At 43.0% G+C, this 17335-nt stretch overlaps 1 protein-coding gene across 2 annotated transcripts in view; it reads right to left on the bottom strand.

Annotated features, from left to right (window-relative positions):
• Window positions 1-17335, bottom strand: part of MRTFA (myocardin related transcription factor A) — a 79546-nt gene that overhangs the window by 43928 nt on the left and 18283 nt on the right. Inside the window, exon 1 of one of the 2 annotated variants that reach the window (XM_065742942.1) lies at window positions 2521-2868. The exons of the other annotated variant lie outside the window; for it this stretch is intronic. Within the exon in view, the coding sequence (XP_065599014.1) occupies window positions 2521-2647 (127 nt within the window). The 5' untranslated portion in view covers window positions 2648-2868. Of the gene's footprint in view, window positions 1-2520; window positions 2869-17335 lie in introns of those variants that run through there. 2 annotated transcript variants of the gene reach the window in all.

Raw genomic sequence — 17335 nt, 5'->3', positions numbered from 1 at the left:
AGCTCCCATCCCATTGTGTTAAGAGGCCTAAGAGGTGCAAACTAAGCTCTGGTACTTGAAAACTAAATCACTCCAAGGCATTCTTTGATGAAAAAGGTGTTTATGGATTTTTGAATTCTAGGAATTTGACAAATAACTGCTCTGAAACGTACTCTGAAAAATACAAGCATATGTTCTTTGACTTCCCCATGTCAAATGAATTTGCATGTGGAAAGGATCAGAAGTTCCCAGATTTCTTTATGTCAAGTTCCACTTCAAAAAGATAAAAAACTAAATCAGATTATGTATGCCATGTTTTCCAAAGGCAAGAAAGCAAGACAAAGTCTATTCCAGACAGCCACTTGACATGAGATTCACAAAGCAAATAGGAGTGAACCTTGTCAGCACAATGCAGACACCTCTTTTTTTGCTTGGCTTTACTAAGAGGTGAAAGCAGAGCGGCACCCATTCATTTGCACGCGGTAAAATGTAAGAAGTAGGTGAATGCTCTGTCCTTGATGGTAACAAAATTAAGCTGTCCTATTTAAAGACAAAAATAAAGTACAACAGTCCTTAGAGTTTCATTCAGCCCAGTGGTAATTAGTGACTTCCGTAGCTTCTGTAAGGGCTCACATGTAACTCTCTACTTCTGCACTGCCTCTAAGATTTGGCTCTGCAAAATATAGTGAATGCTACAGCATAAATACAACAGGCATCCTGAGATCACAGGAGACTTGAACGGAGCCGCAGAAAAGCTGAAGGGTTATTTCGTACTCTTCTGACATGAAAGAAGCTGGCAGCATCTATTTCTCTTTCCTACCCCTCCTGTTTGGTAGCTGGCAGCAAGAAACTTTACTGCATATTAAAATATCACGAATTTTAGGCATGTGGTTGGGTACGGCACGGAGGGCTGATTACCATCATTACACTTTGCAGAGACACAACAGCTTTTTCAACTAATTAGAAAAATGAAAGAATTCATGGTCTTAATTTACTTCAACTTCAGACGGCAGCAAGCATTCTTCTATTGATTACAGTACTATAAGATTACACTTTCCTCACCCTACATTTGATCCCACTGTAGAATGCTTGTGATATTTAGTGACTGGATGAAAGATGTATCCTGGCACATCCAAAGGCAGAGTGCTCACCTTCTGTGAAAATCAATGCCTCATAAATACAAGACAGCTGCAAGTTTGGGGGTTTGAGTCTGGTTTGTTTTTCCCTCCGAAGACTGATGTGGTCTTTGTCTCTAGAGCAGACAGAAGTCATCTGGGAATACCATCTGTAATAATGGATTTATTACTCCCAAATTTTAATTTGGCTTCAGTTTTCTTTTCTATTTCCACATTTGTTCTACAAAGAGTATTCCAATGAAAACCAGCAACAAAATAGAAATATCTTAAAAATTAATAAAAAGATGACTCTTGATTTCTCATAATAGGGCGTGGTATGGGGAATGACTGCAGGGGGTAGAAACTTAACAGTTTTGTTTGGCAGCCTCAGCAGTCTATGAGCTGCATATGGGAAAAAAATCCTCTAAATGCAACTGCTAAAACGTTGCTCCACACACCAGCTATCTCCCTGTAACAATCATGCCTTCATTCTACCTAATTTTTTGTCCTCAGCTTTGACCACTCTTTACTTTTTGGTCCAAAATGTCACTGCAAGTCATTTTCCTCTCAGATCACATTACCCGCTCTTAAAATCACTCATCACCTTATTTCTCAGGCCACTGTGTTCAAGACCTTTGTTCTCTCCTTCAAGTCCTTATTAAAATACTACCTGCAGTTCTGTGAATCCATTACTTACAACTCTTGTTTATTTGTCACTGGCGTGTTGTTACGTTCTGTCATTCTACCATGTAATCTTTTCCCAGTTCCCATTGGTTGCTGTCTATTATGCTGCACATTATGAATGGACCACTGTCTGGACTCGATTGTTCAATCTTTTCTTCAAATTCCCTGTTCCAAGCAATCCTTCCAGATTATATTCTCATAGATACCACTACTTGAAAATGGGCATATATCTATCTACAGAATCATTCAGAATTGCCAAATCCCTATAAAAATTATATTTGTATTTGTAGGAGAATTATATAATACTGAATCTTACTTAGATACACACAAGCCATTCCTTCCACATCTCCTAACAGCAATGTATTGAAACTTAAAACATGATACTGTATCCCTTTCAAGACTGATTGGCTGCTCCAAGATAAGTCTGCCTACTTTAATAAAATAGCCTTAAAGGCATAAAGAAAGAAACTGAAACTTGGAAATGTAAAGCTCCAAACACAACTGAAATTGTCCCAAGGTGCAGCACTGCATGTCACTGCACACAGGGCTCTGACCTTGCCCGTGCCATGGCTACAAGCACCCTCAGGAACAACTGGTCACAGAAGTCATCAGGAAACTGCCCAGATTGGACAGAAAAAGAAAAAGCAGATTCTATATGGAAGGGAAAAAAAAACCAAAAAAACAAAAACAAACACAAACCAATTATGCAGTGCCTAAAATGAAGAAAGCAGATACTGCTAACCTTCTCGCAAGCTGTGGTATGAATCCTGATATGTGCTTGAACAGCTCTTCCCCTGCTTTGCCACAGTCTCTGCAAGCGGCACAATCCCGACATAGGTAGGCTGGAGTGTCTTGGCTTTATCCAACATATTAGAGGAAATCCCTGGACCTGAAGGCAGATTCTGCAGCACAGAAGGCGTCCCACGCTAGTGGAAGGGGTGCTTAATCCTCACAAGAGACCCAACCACAAACCCTCTCTACCAGGTTTCTGTCACAGTACCGAGGAGGAGAGTGGGAAAAAAAAAATCAGTTTACTGCTGGATTCCAAGGCTGTGCTTGCATAGGAACACAGAGGTACGCGAGGCACAGACAAATCCTGACAGTCAACATCTAAAGATTAAAATCAGCAAGCCTCTTGGCAAAACTCTTCTTCCTACTATCTCAAAGCTCAGGCAGAAACTCCTCTACTTCAGCAAGCGGCTGTAAGCATTCAGGATCCCAGTATGCAGAGCAGTGCTTATCAACAGATGCGTGGACTTCTCCGTGGGGCCACTGGCAGTAACAGCCAACCTCATTCACCCAAAATAGTGAACAGTTGGTTCCTCTACTCACGCTGCAGACACCTGCCAGACAGGCAATGCCATGTGATTCAGCACGGCCCTCTGCACCTCCCAGCTGCAAGCACATGAACCAGGAGCACATCAGCACCCTGTCAGCAGCAGCCACACTTCTTTCCTGTTTCAACTATTTTAAACTGAATTTTGGTTGTGGAGAAAGCTCAACTGGTTACTGTGGAAACAAACTTTACATGCATTTGCTTTGAGACTAATTATAGGCAACTGCAGGTTACTTCGCTGCCAGCATGAATGCCTGCCTCTTCCTCCCTTCAATCTTTTCTCTTGACCTAATAGAAACACCCAGCTGCAGATAACCAGCAGCCCCCAGGCAATAACACTTTTGAAAGCACCAAAATCTCACAATCCATGCCTGTTTGGAGGCAGCTGTCTCACCTGGAGTTTATTTAATCCATATCATGAGTATATGTCATACGGTTGGCAGTCTGCAGGTACAAACTCTACCCAATAAGGCACAGGACTTGGAAGTGGCTGGGGAAAACCACGCTTCATCCTAACAGCAGTGGGATAGCCAGTGGATTTGTTGTTCCTTAATCTCATGCAATGAAGACTGAGCAAATAAAATAAATAAACAAAAAAGATGGTGGGGGCAGAAAGTTGTCCACTGAATACACAGATTTAAAAAAGGTATTTCAGTAACTTTACAGAAGCAAAGTACGAACAGTAATTAGTGTCAACCAACGAGCCTGAAGCAAGACAGTCTTCATGGCACAGATAAGAAGGTGAATATTCCAAACCCTACTGTAACAGACTGCATTTTTTATTATGGCCCCCATCAAATCAAGATCAAAGTTGTTCATCTCCAAATGGTTTGAGCCTGGTTACAGAGTGAGGCTGCAGTAATACCCACAAGAAGAAAACCTCCTTAATACTGAAGCTGAAATCTGCAAAAAAGTGGTGTTCAACTGAACACGAAAACCCCAACTTTAACTGTGTCATTAGAAGCATGAGAGGAAATCATCCTTTAAGTCACAAACTAGAAACTAAAATACTGAATTTTAAGATTTTATTAAACTGTGATTTGAGATTGCATCAGTGACACTTCCGAAGTGACACTTCTGAGCTCCTGCAGCAGCCCTCTTCTTCCTTTGGAAATGTTCAACTTTCACTCAAAAGTATCCAAACTCTAAAGTTCCTGTGGGTAAAAAAGTAGGTTTGGTGATAACAAAAGCTCCCTAATAGCATTATTTCTAAATTACCAATGCAAACCGTTAACACAGACTCTCATCTTAAATTTAGGATTTGTAAAAGTCAGGTAAAGGTTTGGTTTCACAATGAACTTTGGCCAATACGTTCATATTACTGCATAAATAGATGATACCTCTCCTGCACAAACATTAGCTGCGGGAGCTGCCAACCCACAGAGCACAGCACCACTAAACCCAGCTCAAAGGAGGGGAGAAACACGCTGGCAAGGAATATGCCATCTGGACACTGGTAATGACAAGATGCAGCTACAGAGGTTAAAGATTGCTACTGCTTTGCCAAGCAGAGCCCCTGAACTAGCACCTCACTACAGAGGATAACGCCTGGCAAACAGGAGCTGCTCCCCTGCCCAGCTGACTCACAGCTCCCCAGGCATTGCTGAAACAGCCCCAAGAAGCTGCTTGAGTTCTGATGATGCAAACTTCTAGAACTGAAAGGCTTGCACCAGGTAGACAATTATATGTGAAATACAACATTTTGCTGGTTTGGGAAATGATAACCGATCCTTTGCTGCTATAACTGACAACTCTAGCTTGATGAAGATTTCATCCACTCAAGTCTGTTTTTCAGAGCTACAAATACATATGCTGATTTACCTTCCTCTCTTTCCATGTAGAAAACTGCTTGGAAAGAAAAGCACCTGACTGGCTGAATAGCAGTCAGACAAATCTTTTCTCCAACGAGCAGTATGTTCTCAAATTTTGTCCTACAGCATCACTTTTGTCCTACAGTGTTACTGAGCATTCTGAAAGCAGGAGCAATTAGCTAAACCAGAAAAGGATGGGCGACTCCAAAAAGACTTGGATACGGCACTACAAGCCGTAAGACAAAAGTACTGAGGAGTTCAGGTTAGAGGATATCTTCAACTCATGAGCAAGCATAAGTTCATAAGTTCATAAGTTCATAAGTTCATAAGGTTGGAAAGGACCTATAAGATCATCTAGTCCAACCATCCTCCTATCACTATCTCTACCCAACTACTAAATTAAGTCCTTAAGCACCTCATCTAAACGCTTCTTGAACAGCGCTAGGGATGGTGCCTCAACCACCTCCCTAGGCAGGCCATTCCAGTGCCTGACCACTCTTTCAGAAAAGAAATGCTTCCTGAGGTCTAATCTAAATCTTCCCTGGCGCAACTTGTGGCCATTCCCTCTCGTCCTGTCATTACTTATCAGGGAGAAGAGGCCTACCCCCTCCTCACCACAACCCCCCTTCAGGAAGTGGTAGAGTGCTATAAGGTCTCCTCTGAGCCTCCTCTTCTCCAGACTAAACAATCCCAGCTCCCTCAGCCGCTCCTCATAAGACTTGTGCTCCAGGCCCCTCACCAGTTTTGTTGCCCTTCTCTGAACACGCTCCAGGGCCTCAATGTCCTTCTTGTAGTGAGGGGCCCAAAACTGAACACAGTACTCGAGGTGCGGCCGCACCAGAGCTGAGTACAGGGGGATGATCACCTCCCTGCTCCTGCTGGCTACACTATTTCTAATACAGGCCAGGATGCTGTTGGCCTTCTTAGCCACCTGTGCACACTGCCGGCTCATGTTGAGCCGAGCATCAACCAACACCCCCAGGTCCTTTTCCTCTCTACATTCTTCAAGCCATTCTGCCCCAAGCCTATAGCATTGCATGGGGTTATTGTGGCCAAAGTGCAGGACCCGGCACTTGGTCTTATTGAACCTCATCCCATTTTGCTCAGCCCAGCTGTTCAGCCTATCCAAATCCCTCTGAAGGGCCTCCCTACCCTCAGGCAGTTTGACACATCCTCCCAGCTTTGTGTCATCTGCAAACTTACTGAGGGTACACTCAATTCCCTCATCTAGGTCATCAATAAAGATATTAAACAAGATGGGCCCCAAAACTGACCCTTGGGGGACACCACTCGTTACAGGACGCCAGCTGGACTTAACTCCATTAACCACTACCCTCTGGGCACGGCCCTCCAGCCAGTTCTCCACCCAGAGAAGAGTGAACCTGTCCACACCACGGGCTGCCAGTTTCCTTAGGAGAATACTGTGGGAGACCGTGTCAAAGGCCTTGCTGAAGTCCAGGTAGACTACATCAACAGCCTTTCCCTCATCTACCTGTCTGGTCACCCAGTCATAGAAGGAGATGAGGTTGGACAAGCACGACCTGCCCCTGGTGAACCCGTGCTGGCTGGGTCTGATCCCTTTATTGCCATGCACGTGTCGTGTGATCTCCCTCAATATCATCTGTTCCATAACTTTCCCTGATACCGAGGTCAGGCTGACAGGCCTGTAGTTCCCCGGGTCTTCCTTACGGCCTTTCTTGAAGATGGGAGTCACATCGGCAAGCCTCCAATCTTGTGGGACCTCTCCAGATAACCAGGAATGCTGATAGATGGCAGAAAGTGGCTCGGCAATCACCTCTGCTAGCTCCCTCAGCACCCTTGGGTGGATCCCATCTGGCCCCATGGACTTGTGGCAGTTCAGATGGAGGAGAAGATCTCTGACCGTCTCTGCTTGAATCACAGGGGGTGCATTATGCACCCCGTCCCGGACTTCCAGGTCAGGGCAAGTACCATGTGGACAACTGTCCTGTCTATTAAAGACAGATGTGAAGAAGGCATTGAGAACCTCAGCCTTTTCCTTATCATCTGTGGTTATATTGCCTGCCTCGTTGAGTAAAGGAGGGAAATTTTCCTTAGTTTTTCTCCTGCTGTTAATATATTTGTAAAAGGGTTTCCTGTTCTCCTTTACAGCAGTAGCCAGCCTAATTTCAAGCTGGGCTTTAGCATTTCTAATTTTCTGCCTGCAGATCTTGGCCAGTTCTCTGTAGTCACCCCAAGTAGCCTGACCCATCTTCCAGAGGACATAGACTCTCCTTTTCTCTCGGAGTCTCAACAAAAGATCCCGGTTCATCCACACTGGTCTTTTGCTCCTCCGGCTTGACTTACAGGACTCCGGGACTGCCTGCTCCTGTGCCTTTAAGATTTCCATCTTGAAGAGCATCCAGGCTTCCTGGACCCCTTTACCCTTCAGGAGCAAGTCCCAAGGGACCCTTGCAACAAGTGTCCTGAACAGGTCAAAGTCTGCCCTCCGGAAGTCCAAGGTAATAGTTTTGCTAGTCACCCTCTTGACGGCACCCAGAATAGCAAACTCCACCATTTCATGGTCACTCTGGCCAAGCACTTGTGAGACATCTCCCTGCAATAATACAGATTCTGATAGATGAGTGGAGCTGTATGAAACACTGACATTACTGCTAGATGTCAATGACCACCAAGTTAAATGGGTTTCATTTCTTCAGTTTGATCCCGATCTACCAACAAGAGAACGGACAATCTGATCAGTGATCACACGAACTGAAATGGCAACGTGCTGTTACTTTGGAAATCAGCAGGGTGGAGGGGAGGTCTGCTTCATGGCAGAGGTAAGGTATTCAACAAATTTCAGTCACTTAGCTGCTCCAGAGAAGTGTCATCAACCCACTTTAAAGCACATCCAACATTCACTGTTGTACACAAGCTTTACAAAAATGGCAACATTACTACTGGCAGAAAGATCACCTGCATCAGTGAGACCCAGATATATGCCACAGTTTTTTGGTTTGGAAAGCATCAAGCCCAGTTTTCACAATCAGTCCATGAGGAATCTATCAAGCCTTGCATCATTTGATTTTCACACGGGAAATGAGATAAAGATTGTGGGAACTTACTCTCTCTCAAGATGTTGCATTGCAATTTATGCCTCCACAAGGAAATAAAACATAACATCAGGTGCACATATGGCTTGCACAGATAACTGCTGCAAGTTCTGAGGCCAGGTGAGCACAGCCCACAACACCCTTAACTGAAAATCAGTTCTTACTCACTGTTTCAAATACATTCACTAACTTTCTCTTCTGTTGTTTTTCTATCCTAAAAGCCAAGACAGCAAACAAGCAGCAGCTTTTTCAGATTCCCCAACTATGATAGAAGAGAAATATGACAAAGAGAATCAACTTGATGTTAAGGTTTATTCCCACAAAATAATGTATTCTTTAAGTTAAACAAGAAAAAAATTGCTGACAACTCCCTACAACTTCAAATGTTTGTTTTTCCACCTTTCCCCTCCTTGCTGCCTGCAGCCCTGTGTAGGTCCCTGTGCTCTCCCCACAGTAACACTGTTCTCAGATAACACGATGCCTGCAAGGATCTGCATGCACACAATTCAGTGATGAAATCCAAACAATGTACTGCTAAAAACTGGCAAACAGCTGCGATATACGCTCACTCAGGCAACATGAGAAAGATCCCAGTCAAGGTTTAAGCCAGATGAGCCTCAGCAAAAAATGTCTGAGCCCAAAATATTAGAAGATCTGTCTTCTGGTACTTCTAGCAAGCAGACAAAAGCCAGAAAAAATATAGGAAGTTGCACCTGCATCACTGTAAAGTTTTGAGGTCTTATGACTCTACTGATTTTATACTTTCAAATAAATGCAGGCTTCACAGTGACACTTGTGCCGCTTACTTCTCTGCTGAGGATCACATTTATGTAATTTGAGTTTGCTTTGGATATTCCCAGGATCCTGCCTCCCACCAACAGTGACCTTCAGGAAGAGGTAGAAACACCAGCCTTGGATCAATGTACATTCCTGCTTCTCCACTTTGCAGGAAGACCCTGAAGTTTACAAGCCCCGATCTTCTCAACTAGCTGGTGACAGCCAGAGCTGCCACTCAGTGTTCAGCATGCTCCTAGACGTGCCAGGTAGCCAAAGGTAACCACCATGCGGATGTATGAAAAAGCAAGAGCAGCAGACATGCCTGGGAACCTGGATGTTTGCCTTCCCGGCTGAGCCACACTCCAGCCCCTAGCCCACGCTGGGATATACCACCACCCCCGCTTCTGGCAACTTGGCTGTCATTGAGCTCTAAATACTGAGAGCTGAAAGCATAAAAATAGCTGCTGCACAGGCTGGAAAACCTATCAGATGATGTCAACATGCATTTCAAGCCCTCCTCCCCCACCACCACTTCCTTTCCTATGTCACTTTCTCATTACCTCACTGTCTCTAATTCTGAAAGTGCTTCTCTCTGCATCTTTCAGCTGCCAAAGTGAACTTTACACAGTGGTCAGAGCCAAATCAACCCCCAGCACATACATAAACTCTGCCACCCACCCCATTCCTTGGGATTCATCCAAGATGTCAGTCTGCCTTTCCCTGAAAACACGTACATGAAATCCACAATCCCTATCTGCAAAACACAGCAGCAAGAAGAATCAGTTCACTCCAAGGAATGCAACGCTGATCTGCATCTGATTAACTCTGCAGATAAATAGTTTCCAACCAGCAAGACAAGTCAGTGCGGTGAGTGAGGTGAGGACAAGCAGCAGCAGCAAGGCCTGGCTCCCCCAGCACCGTGCAGGCCTGACGAGGAAGGTGAGGCACAGAGAGAAATGCAAAGTCTGGTTTTTTCCACCTTGGTCACTGCAGAAGGTTTATACATACACTTGACAGAACTGTGTTGCCAATGCAGGGATTTCCAGCCAAGAGTAGAAATGCAACCAGTAGGTGAATTCCTCTGGCTCAGTTAGTGGCCAGACTCCATCTGCAACAGAAAACTTCAGAGCAGCGGGAAGGAAGAAAGCGGAGCGGTAAGAGAAAGAAGTCCTACCGTCAGCTTCCAAATAACTGCAATCCACTGTGTATATATGTCCCACAAAGACAAGCAAGTAAATTAAAACCACGCATCCTAACATATTTCATTTGTTATATGTACCATTTTGGTTGATAAACTCTGGTTAGATGCATGCACAGTCAGAGATCTCGTTATAGTTTATAGTTACCAGCCCCTCTTCAAGTTACACCACCAGCCCTGCCATTGGGACCCCAGAGCTAGCTGGATGACGCCCTCACTCCATTGGAGTGAAAAGTTAGAATGATTAGCTCAAGTTACCTCTGCTAAGCCAAAAAACTCCACAGTGAGAGCTCACACATCAAGCACGGCGTCTCCAGTGTGGAGAGGGCTGCTCCAGTGGAGGGGCTTAACTTGGAGCTGCTGCAACTGGCACTGCACCAGAATGATCCAAGTACTTCTCTACTTCAGGTATTGCTCATCTTGCTGAAAAACTAATTAGTTTGGACTGAAGGAAAAATGAGTAACGACTCCCTGCTCTTTTATAAGAGCAATAGTTTGCCTATAATAAAAGAGTCAGAGTGTGCTTTAAGACAGAGACAGTGAGCCAAGTTTGAACAGAGTTAAATCTGCTCTCATCAGCCTTCCCACCTGCAGCTGGTTCCACTGAGACACCCACACACACTCAGGTAACTTGAGCATCTCCAGCAGCAGGCAGGAACATTCAGAAGTTTCAGGAAGACTGACATGTAAGTATACACTGTGCCTAGTCATGAACATTGAGCACAAACGTTTTAAAACAGTTCCTCTTGAAGAAACTCAGAGGGCTGGAGCTCTACACTCATGAAAGCAGGCTGAGGGAAATGAGCTTGCTCTGCTTGGAGAAGAGACAGCTCTTGGGAGACCTCACTGTGACCTTCCAGGACTTGAGGGGAGCTTTTAAGCAGGAAGGGCAGTGACTTTTTACATGGGCAGACTGGAACAGGACCAGGGGGAATGGTTTTAAACTAAAAGAGTGGAGATTTAGGTTAGATACTAGAAGGAAATAATTTTCTCCTAATGAGTAAAACTGTGAAACAGTGGCACGGCTGCCCTGAGAAGCTGTGCTGCCCCATCCATAGAAGTTGAAGGCCAGGTCGTATGGGGCTCTGGGCAGCCTGAGCTGCTGGGTGGCAGCCCTGCCCATGGCAGAGGGTTGGAAACAGATGGGCTTTAAGATCCCTTCCAACCCAAGCCATTTTATGATTCTATATTCCAATGGTTTATTTTAAACCAGTGTGAACAACTGGGGAGGGGGGGGGGACTCAAACATTTGATTTTGCTCTTGAGAGCAGAAAAGAAAAATAGTCTAGCAAGCAACCAAGGATGGCAGTGAGCAGAATAGAGAAAAGGGAAGAAAGGTCTTTAAATTTGTCTTAAAACAACAATTTATAGGAGAGAACTGTGAAAGGATATGAGAAAGATCCCCTTCCTCTCATGTTAAGGCATGTCTAAGAGTTAAAGAAGTTATGTCACTAATTCCTGATTTGCTGAGCAGAAGATATCCCATATTTCTCCCTTCCACACCCTTTCAGCTTCACACAGTCTCCACCAAACCTCTCTGCTGCTGCCTGGTTTTTAGCACTCTAAGCAAGAACGGTAACAGCCAAGCTGTGCTTGATGTTAACACGCTACTTGTGAAAGGATTAGCAAACCCTTCACTTCCTTCTCAGTTTATACTAGCAGAACAGCTCCTAAGCAAGCTCCTGCTTCAGAACCATGACTTTTGCCTGGAAAGCTACTGTTCCTTCTCCAAGTACAGCAGTTACACAGGCAATAACAACACCACTGAGGCTCAGTATGGCAATTGCCCGTGGTTAATCTAATACAGAATTGCAATCCCAGAATCTACAGTTTCAGTAAAATGAGTATTTGCTCTCTATTGTTGCAAAAGAATGCTTCCAAACTTGAAACAACTAATCACTGATGGAGGTACAGTTTCAAAAGAGAGCATATACCATCCCATTCATGTAGGATGTTATTAGCCAACGTTAATAATTTCAGATATTCTTCCCTCCTTGCCTTTAACTTTTTCCTCAAAGAATGTTTCCGGTGCTTTGTTACAGTGGTAGCAGTGGACACTGGGATGAGGTAAAATAAGAGAAAAGCTGATTACGTTGCTAAGCCCATTCAGTAGCTAGCTGCTACTGAACTCAGCGGTCCTTTTTCCACTGTCACAATGCTCACTCCAGCTCACAGTACAATAGCTCCTGTCTGGGTTACTGAAGACAGAATAACTTCATCTTTGGAATGTAAAATCCAGTTTTTGCATTGCCAAAAATCTATACATCACCTCCCAATATCCAATACACAAACTCTTCCTTACATGCTGAAGAGATGCCCATCTCAAGCTTCCACAGTGACTTAACTCAATGTATGTTTCTACTACAAAGGAGCATAGTAGATCCAGGTTTTAAGCTCTGGGCACAACATAGAATAAGTCAGAAGCGTTGTCAAATTGCACAATTATTTACTCTCGTGTAATGAACTGCACCAGCATAGATTGGAAAGGATTCCCAGGATTTAGTATGGACTTATCCCTTCAGCACATATGCAGAGAACTAAAGGCTGCAAGTAAAACAAGTCAGGGATCTCAAGATGAAGACAGAGTGAGCACAGATTTGGGATAATTTTTACCTGAACTTCAATAAATTATTGAGCTTTTGATTAGCAGGAAAAAATATTCTGGTTATGCTATGATGGAAGGAGTCCTTTAATGCCTTCATGGGATTCATGTTCCTATAACTTCAGGGGTATGCAGTTTTGACAGTACCTTCTCCATAGACTACATTTCTACATAAATTGTATTCAGCTTTAATCAAAGCAAAGTTTTATTTTTCTTGGAGCTGTCCAAGGCTGTAACAGAAGACAGTCTTGATGTGAAATGTGCAATTTCTTCCAATTCACACATCACTTGCACCTCTCCCCCATGATTTAATCACAGTTCTCATAGCTATTAGACCAAAATACTGTATTTCCCCCAAACAATCTGAATCGATCTAAACTTCTCATGCACTTAATGAGAAATCCCATTTTTCAAGCATTTAAAAAGAACCATTTTTGGATGGAAAGCCTCACCAAATCAGCCCAGCAAAAAAAAAGCGATTTCACAAAGAGGCATAAAGACAAGAGCTCCGTTTATTACAAACATGAGTGGTCTATATTATTTTCACTATTTGGTAACATAGCAAACTCCACATGTACAGAGCATTGCCATAAAACGTCATGTTGTCGCTTTACATCCTAAGCTTACTTCGCACACATCCATGTTCCACAGCTCTGCCCCCAGAGACCAATGATTTTTGAGCACTAATAATACCAACATCACTGGCAAGTTTAAGACTGAAAAGTAGTGAAGCAGGAAAGGAAAGTACAATAAAATTCAGCACACAGTTTCATCAGATATATGTGGTTACCCAAAAGCAAAGGAGTGTGAGGGGGAAGCAGGGACACAGGCCTCTTTTGCAAGGAGCGTGATTTCTTTTAAATCAAATCTGATCTCAGATCCAGGAAATCTGATAATCCCAACCTTGAAAGGAAAGAGAAAAGACCAGGAAATGGCTGGATGTATCCTATTCTGTTGCCTCAGCAAAACCTGCCAAGTCTTATGAGTTTTAATCCAGAACTGGCTTAAAAACATTCAAAGGTTCATAGCGTAAGTGCTTACAACTGTAAAGATAACTGTGCTTGGACATCACGTTCTGATCTAGACCTCTGCTTTCTGTTTTTTTTTCTCTTTTCCTAAGCCTCTGAGCTCGCCTGAAATGAAACACGCAGACGCCTCTTTCCTCAGCAGTGGTGTCACCCAGCTAAGAGCTTCTTTTGTCGCTTTGAGTTACCAGAACTCATTGGTTAGGGCCTTGTTTAAGGATTTTAGACAATTCAATTATATTAAAAAACCCATTTGATTTGATAAACCAGGTTAAAACAAACAGATATATCTGTAGCACAAAGTCTGTGTGTCAGAACTTAATTAGCATCCTTCCTTGGCAACCAAATCCATTTTGTGAATGCAGATACAGGACAGGGACTATTAAACTGGGACTGAATAAAAGCAAGTGGGTTAATGGTATAATTGAATAGACAATCATGCAACTGAAAAGGCTGCGTTTTTTATATGCCTGCCAGTTCTTAAAGACCTGTCAGGACTCGGGTGCTTGCTCCCAATACATCTAACAGCTCATTTAACAGTTGACACAAACTAACTCCTTAGACCAAAAATCGTGTTAGTAGGATAGACGCTACATGCCTACTTTTGGAAACCAAGTTCAGAATAAACTCATAACTCTCTCCAATGAGAAAATATTTTTGCCTGAGCAAGACATCTATTGGGCAAAACTGTCCTTAGTTTGAGCTACAATTTGGAGTGGCAGATGTGGCAGAAGAGCAGAGAGAAGTGGATACTGTCCACCCTGTCTCAGTAAGGTTTTCAGCACTGCCTCCCATGAGATCCTCACAGAAAAGCTGATGGAAACATGGGCTGCATGGGCAGACAATTAGGTCAGTTTAAAACTAACTGAAGGGCCAGACACAAAGGGCGATGATCAGTGGCATAAAGTCAAATTGGACATCCTAGGAGTTAGTACTGAGTCCAGCTCTGCTTAGTATATCAACTCACAGAGATGGTAGAGATGGCACCCTTGGAGATCTCCAATAACCACCTGGACATGGCTCTGGGCACTCTGCTGTGGGTGGCCCAGATGGCCCCAGAAGTCTATGCCAATCAGCCAACCTATGGTTGACATGTAACAAACTTTTTTTTTTCAGCAGCACACTCATCCTAACAACCTCAGAGTAAATCCAAAAGAACTCTAACATGGCAAACTTAATATTGGGAATATTTTTAATATCCTCCAGTATGATATGTACAGTGAACCATAAAGAATTACACATTCCTAATGTCATAATTTCTTAATTACTTGGATCTATCACACATTGCATATTCTTCCTTGCTATCTTATCTCTTCTTTGTCCTAGACTTACTGCCCAGATACCACAACCCCTTACTGGTTCCTTGATCAACTTTTCAGCAGTTCTCTTATCTTTCTTATGACTTCATGGCTTGAAACTCATCTTCTTCTATCCTAATTCAGCTTTGCTGTTCAGTACACACAGTTTGTTACACAAGCCAGATGATATAATCTAGCACCTTCCTCCACTTCTTATCATTCCTTCTTTTTGATGGCTCTTGGTCTCATGATAAAGTTCACTTAATTAATCCAGCTCACTGATCCAGCAGAAAACATTTTTTTTTATGGTTTTGTTTTCAAAAATGAATCCCAAAATCTGCATCCAAGCTGGCTGGAGCTAAACAGCAGGTGCATATCACTGCTAAGAATGAAAAATAAAGGAATAAAAAAAAAGTAGGGTCTCTTCCTGTCCATTCCACTGGTCATCACAAATCACTGGACAGTTCCAACTGCCTCCTGTAATTTCACCCTTGACTCAAGTGTTTTCATTTTAATTCCAACCTCTTCACTATAAAGAGGTTGCAGCCCTAGAGACATGGCTGCTACATTTCTGTTTGGAATATCCTAAGGACAAACACAGAAGCATGTGCTATGTAGATTGCCAAAGCACGTACAATAAATCCAGCACTCTGGGGATAAGCCAGAATTACTCTTTGTACTACAAGCACATTAAATATTTCATTTACAAAAGTACAACTCTATCAAGATATGCTAGATTTATTATAAATGTGTTACAGAAACATATATGATTTCCGAACGCTTTCTGTCTTCTTGGTTACAGGGGTCTACGTTCAGCAGGGTGGTCAGACATCTGGAAATTCTGTATCAGCGTTAACAGAACCCTCAAGGTCCAGATGGGAGGAAAAGAGGGGAAAAAAACCCGACATCCAACAACAAAAAAGGCAGACAGTCTGGGATAATCAGACATCCAGTAGTCATATTGAAGTTTACAGGGGGAAGCAGTATCTCTTCTTAGATCAAACCTCAGGAAGTATGAATTCCCACCACAGTTTAGGCCTCTGGCTCTCCACATCTGACTCATCCATTAAGATAAAGCCTAAAAATCCTATTCTACAATTTTCCTGATTTCCAGGGTGTGCTTCTGCATGAAAACATCGTATTACACAACTAATACTACGCACAGCCAGCTTCCTCACACAGGTTAGAAAAACTACTTAAGTATTCATCAGAACAGTGATCTTTGGACAACCTTTCCCCACAGAGTCCTCCCACACTTTCCTCTTTTCCCCCAACTCTCCCCTCCTCCTCCCATAAACCAAATGCTCACCATTCTTCATTAAAGAACCGATTCTCCCTCCTGCTCACTCTCCCAATTACTACCTACTTAAACAAGCTCTGCAATATTCCATCCTAATTCAAGCAAAGTGAAGAGTCGTTCTTGTAAATAACATTTTCAAGATCTGGTTCTGGCTTCTAGATTTTTGTCAGCAAAGTTTCCAGTCCTGCTCAGGGCCAGAAGGTTAAACATTTCTCAATGACGCAGGCTCCCTTAGCGAGAGAGTGATGAGGAAGTGGGCCAAAAACCCTCATTCTTCCCAGGCACTAAATCAACAACTCCAGCAACCAGCAAGTGCCTCTCACTGAGGAAAACTGGAGGGAGTGGAGCAGGCTATTATAAGCAGTCACTGATTCTGCCATCATAATGCACAAGCCCTGAAAAAAGAGGGAAAGAAAACAAAACAAGGGGAAAAAATAGAAATAAGATTTTGTGAGTGGTATATTTAGATTGATATAAAAAAAATTAAAAAACAAACAAACAAAACTTCTGCATTTGCAGAATACTGAATTTCCATATAGAACAGTATTTCTATGGTCTATAAAGGTTGTTTCTAGCCTAAACTTGAAGATGCTTTGATTTTTAAATGTACTGAAATTTTCATGCGTGACACATCACTGCTCCTGTACTATGCTGCTCCAGACACACGCACATGGCAGTCTCCGGATTTTCAAGATAAGATTAGCAATAGAAGTTTCTCCATAAGGAGCCTACTAATCTGGATCTTGTTCTTGCTTAGTTTGAGGTAATACAAGGTCAGCAGAGGCGTGCAGTGAAGCGTTTTGTGACTATTTGAGCTTCCAGTACAAGAACGTTGAGGGCTCTGAGCTTTGGAAGTGTTTTGTAATAAGTTACGTTTGAGATACTTTCTGAAGAGGTTGAACAAATGTTTCAGGAATCCCATTTTCAACTAGGGGCATCTCGATGCCAGATAACCTCAATAAATCCAAACTACTCATTTTAAAGTTTGTCATATTTGAGCTAACATTAGTGAGCACAGACTCCAGATACCACATGTTGAAACACAAAGAGAGAAAAACAGCTTCAATCAGAGGAAAACCATCAGGAAAAAGGAAAAAATAAAGTAAAATCAAGGCCAGATATCACTACAGGCTGAC

Source organism: Cyrtonyx montezumae, unplaced genomic scaffold (assembly GCF_038088225.1).
Source record: "Cyrtonyx montezumae isolate F1298 unplaced genomic scaffold, pur_monq_1.0 scaffold_3, whole genome shotgun sequence".
NCBI lineage: Eukaryota > Metazoa > Chordata > Aves > Galliformes > Odontophoridae > Cyrtonyx > Cyrtonyx montezumae.
This window is presented reverse-complemented; position numbering and strand designations above follow the sequence as displayed.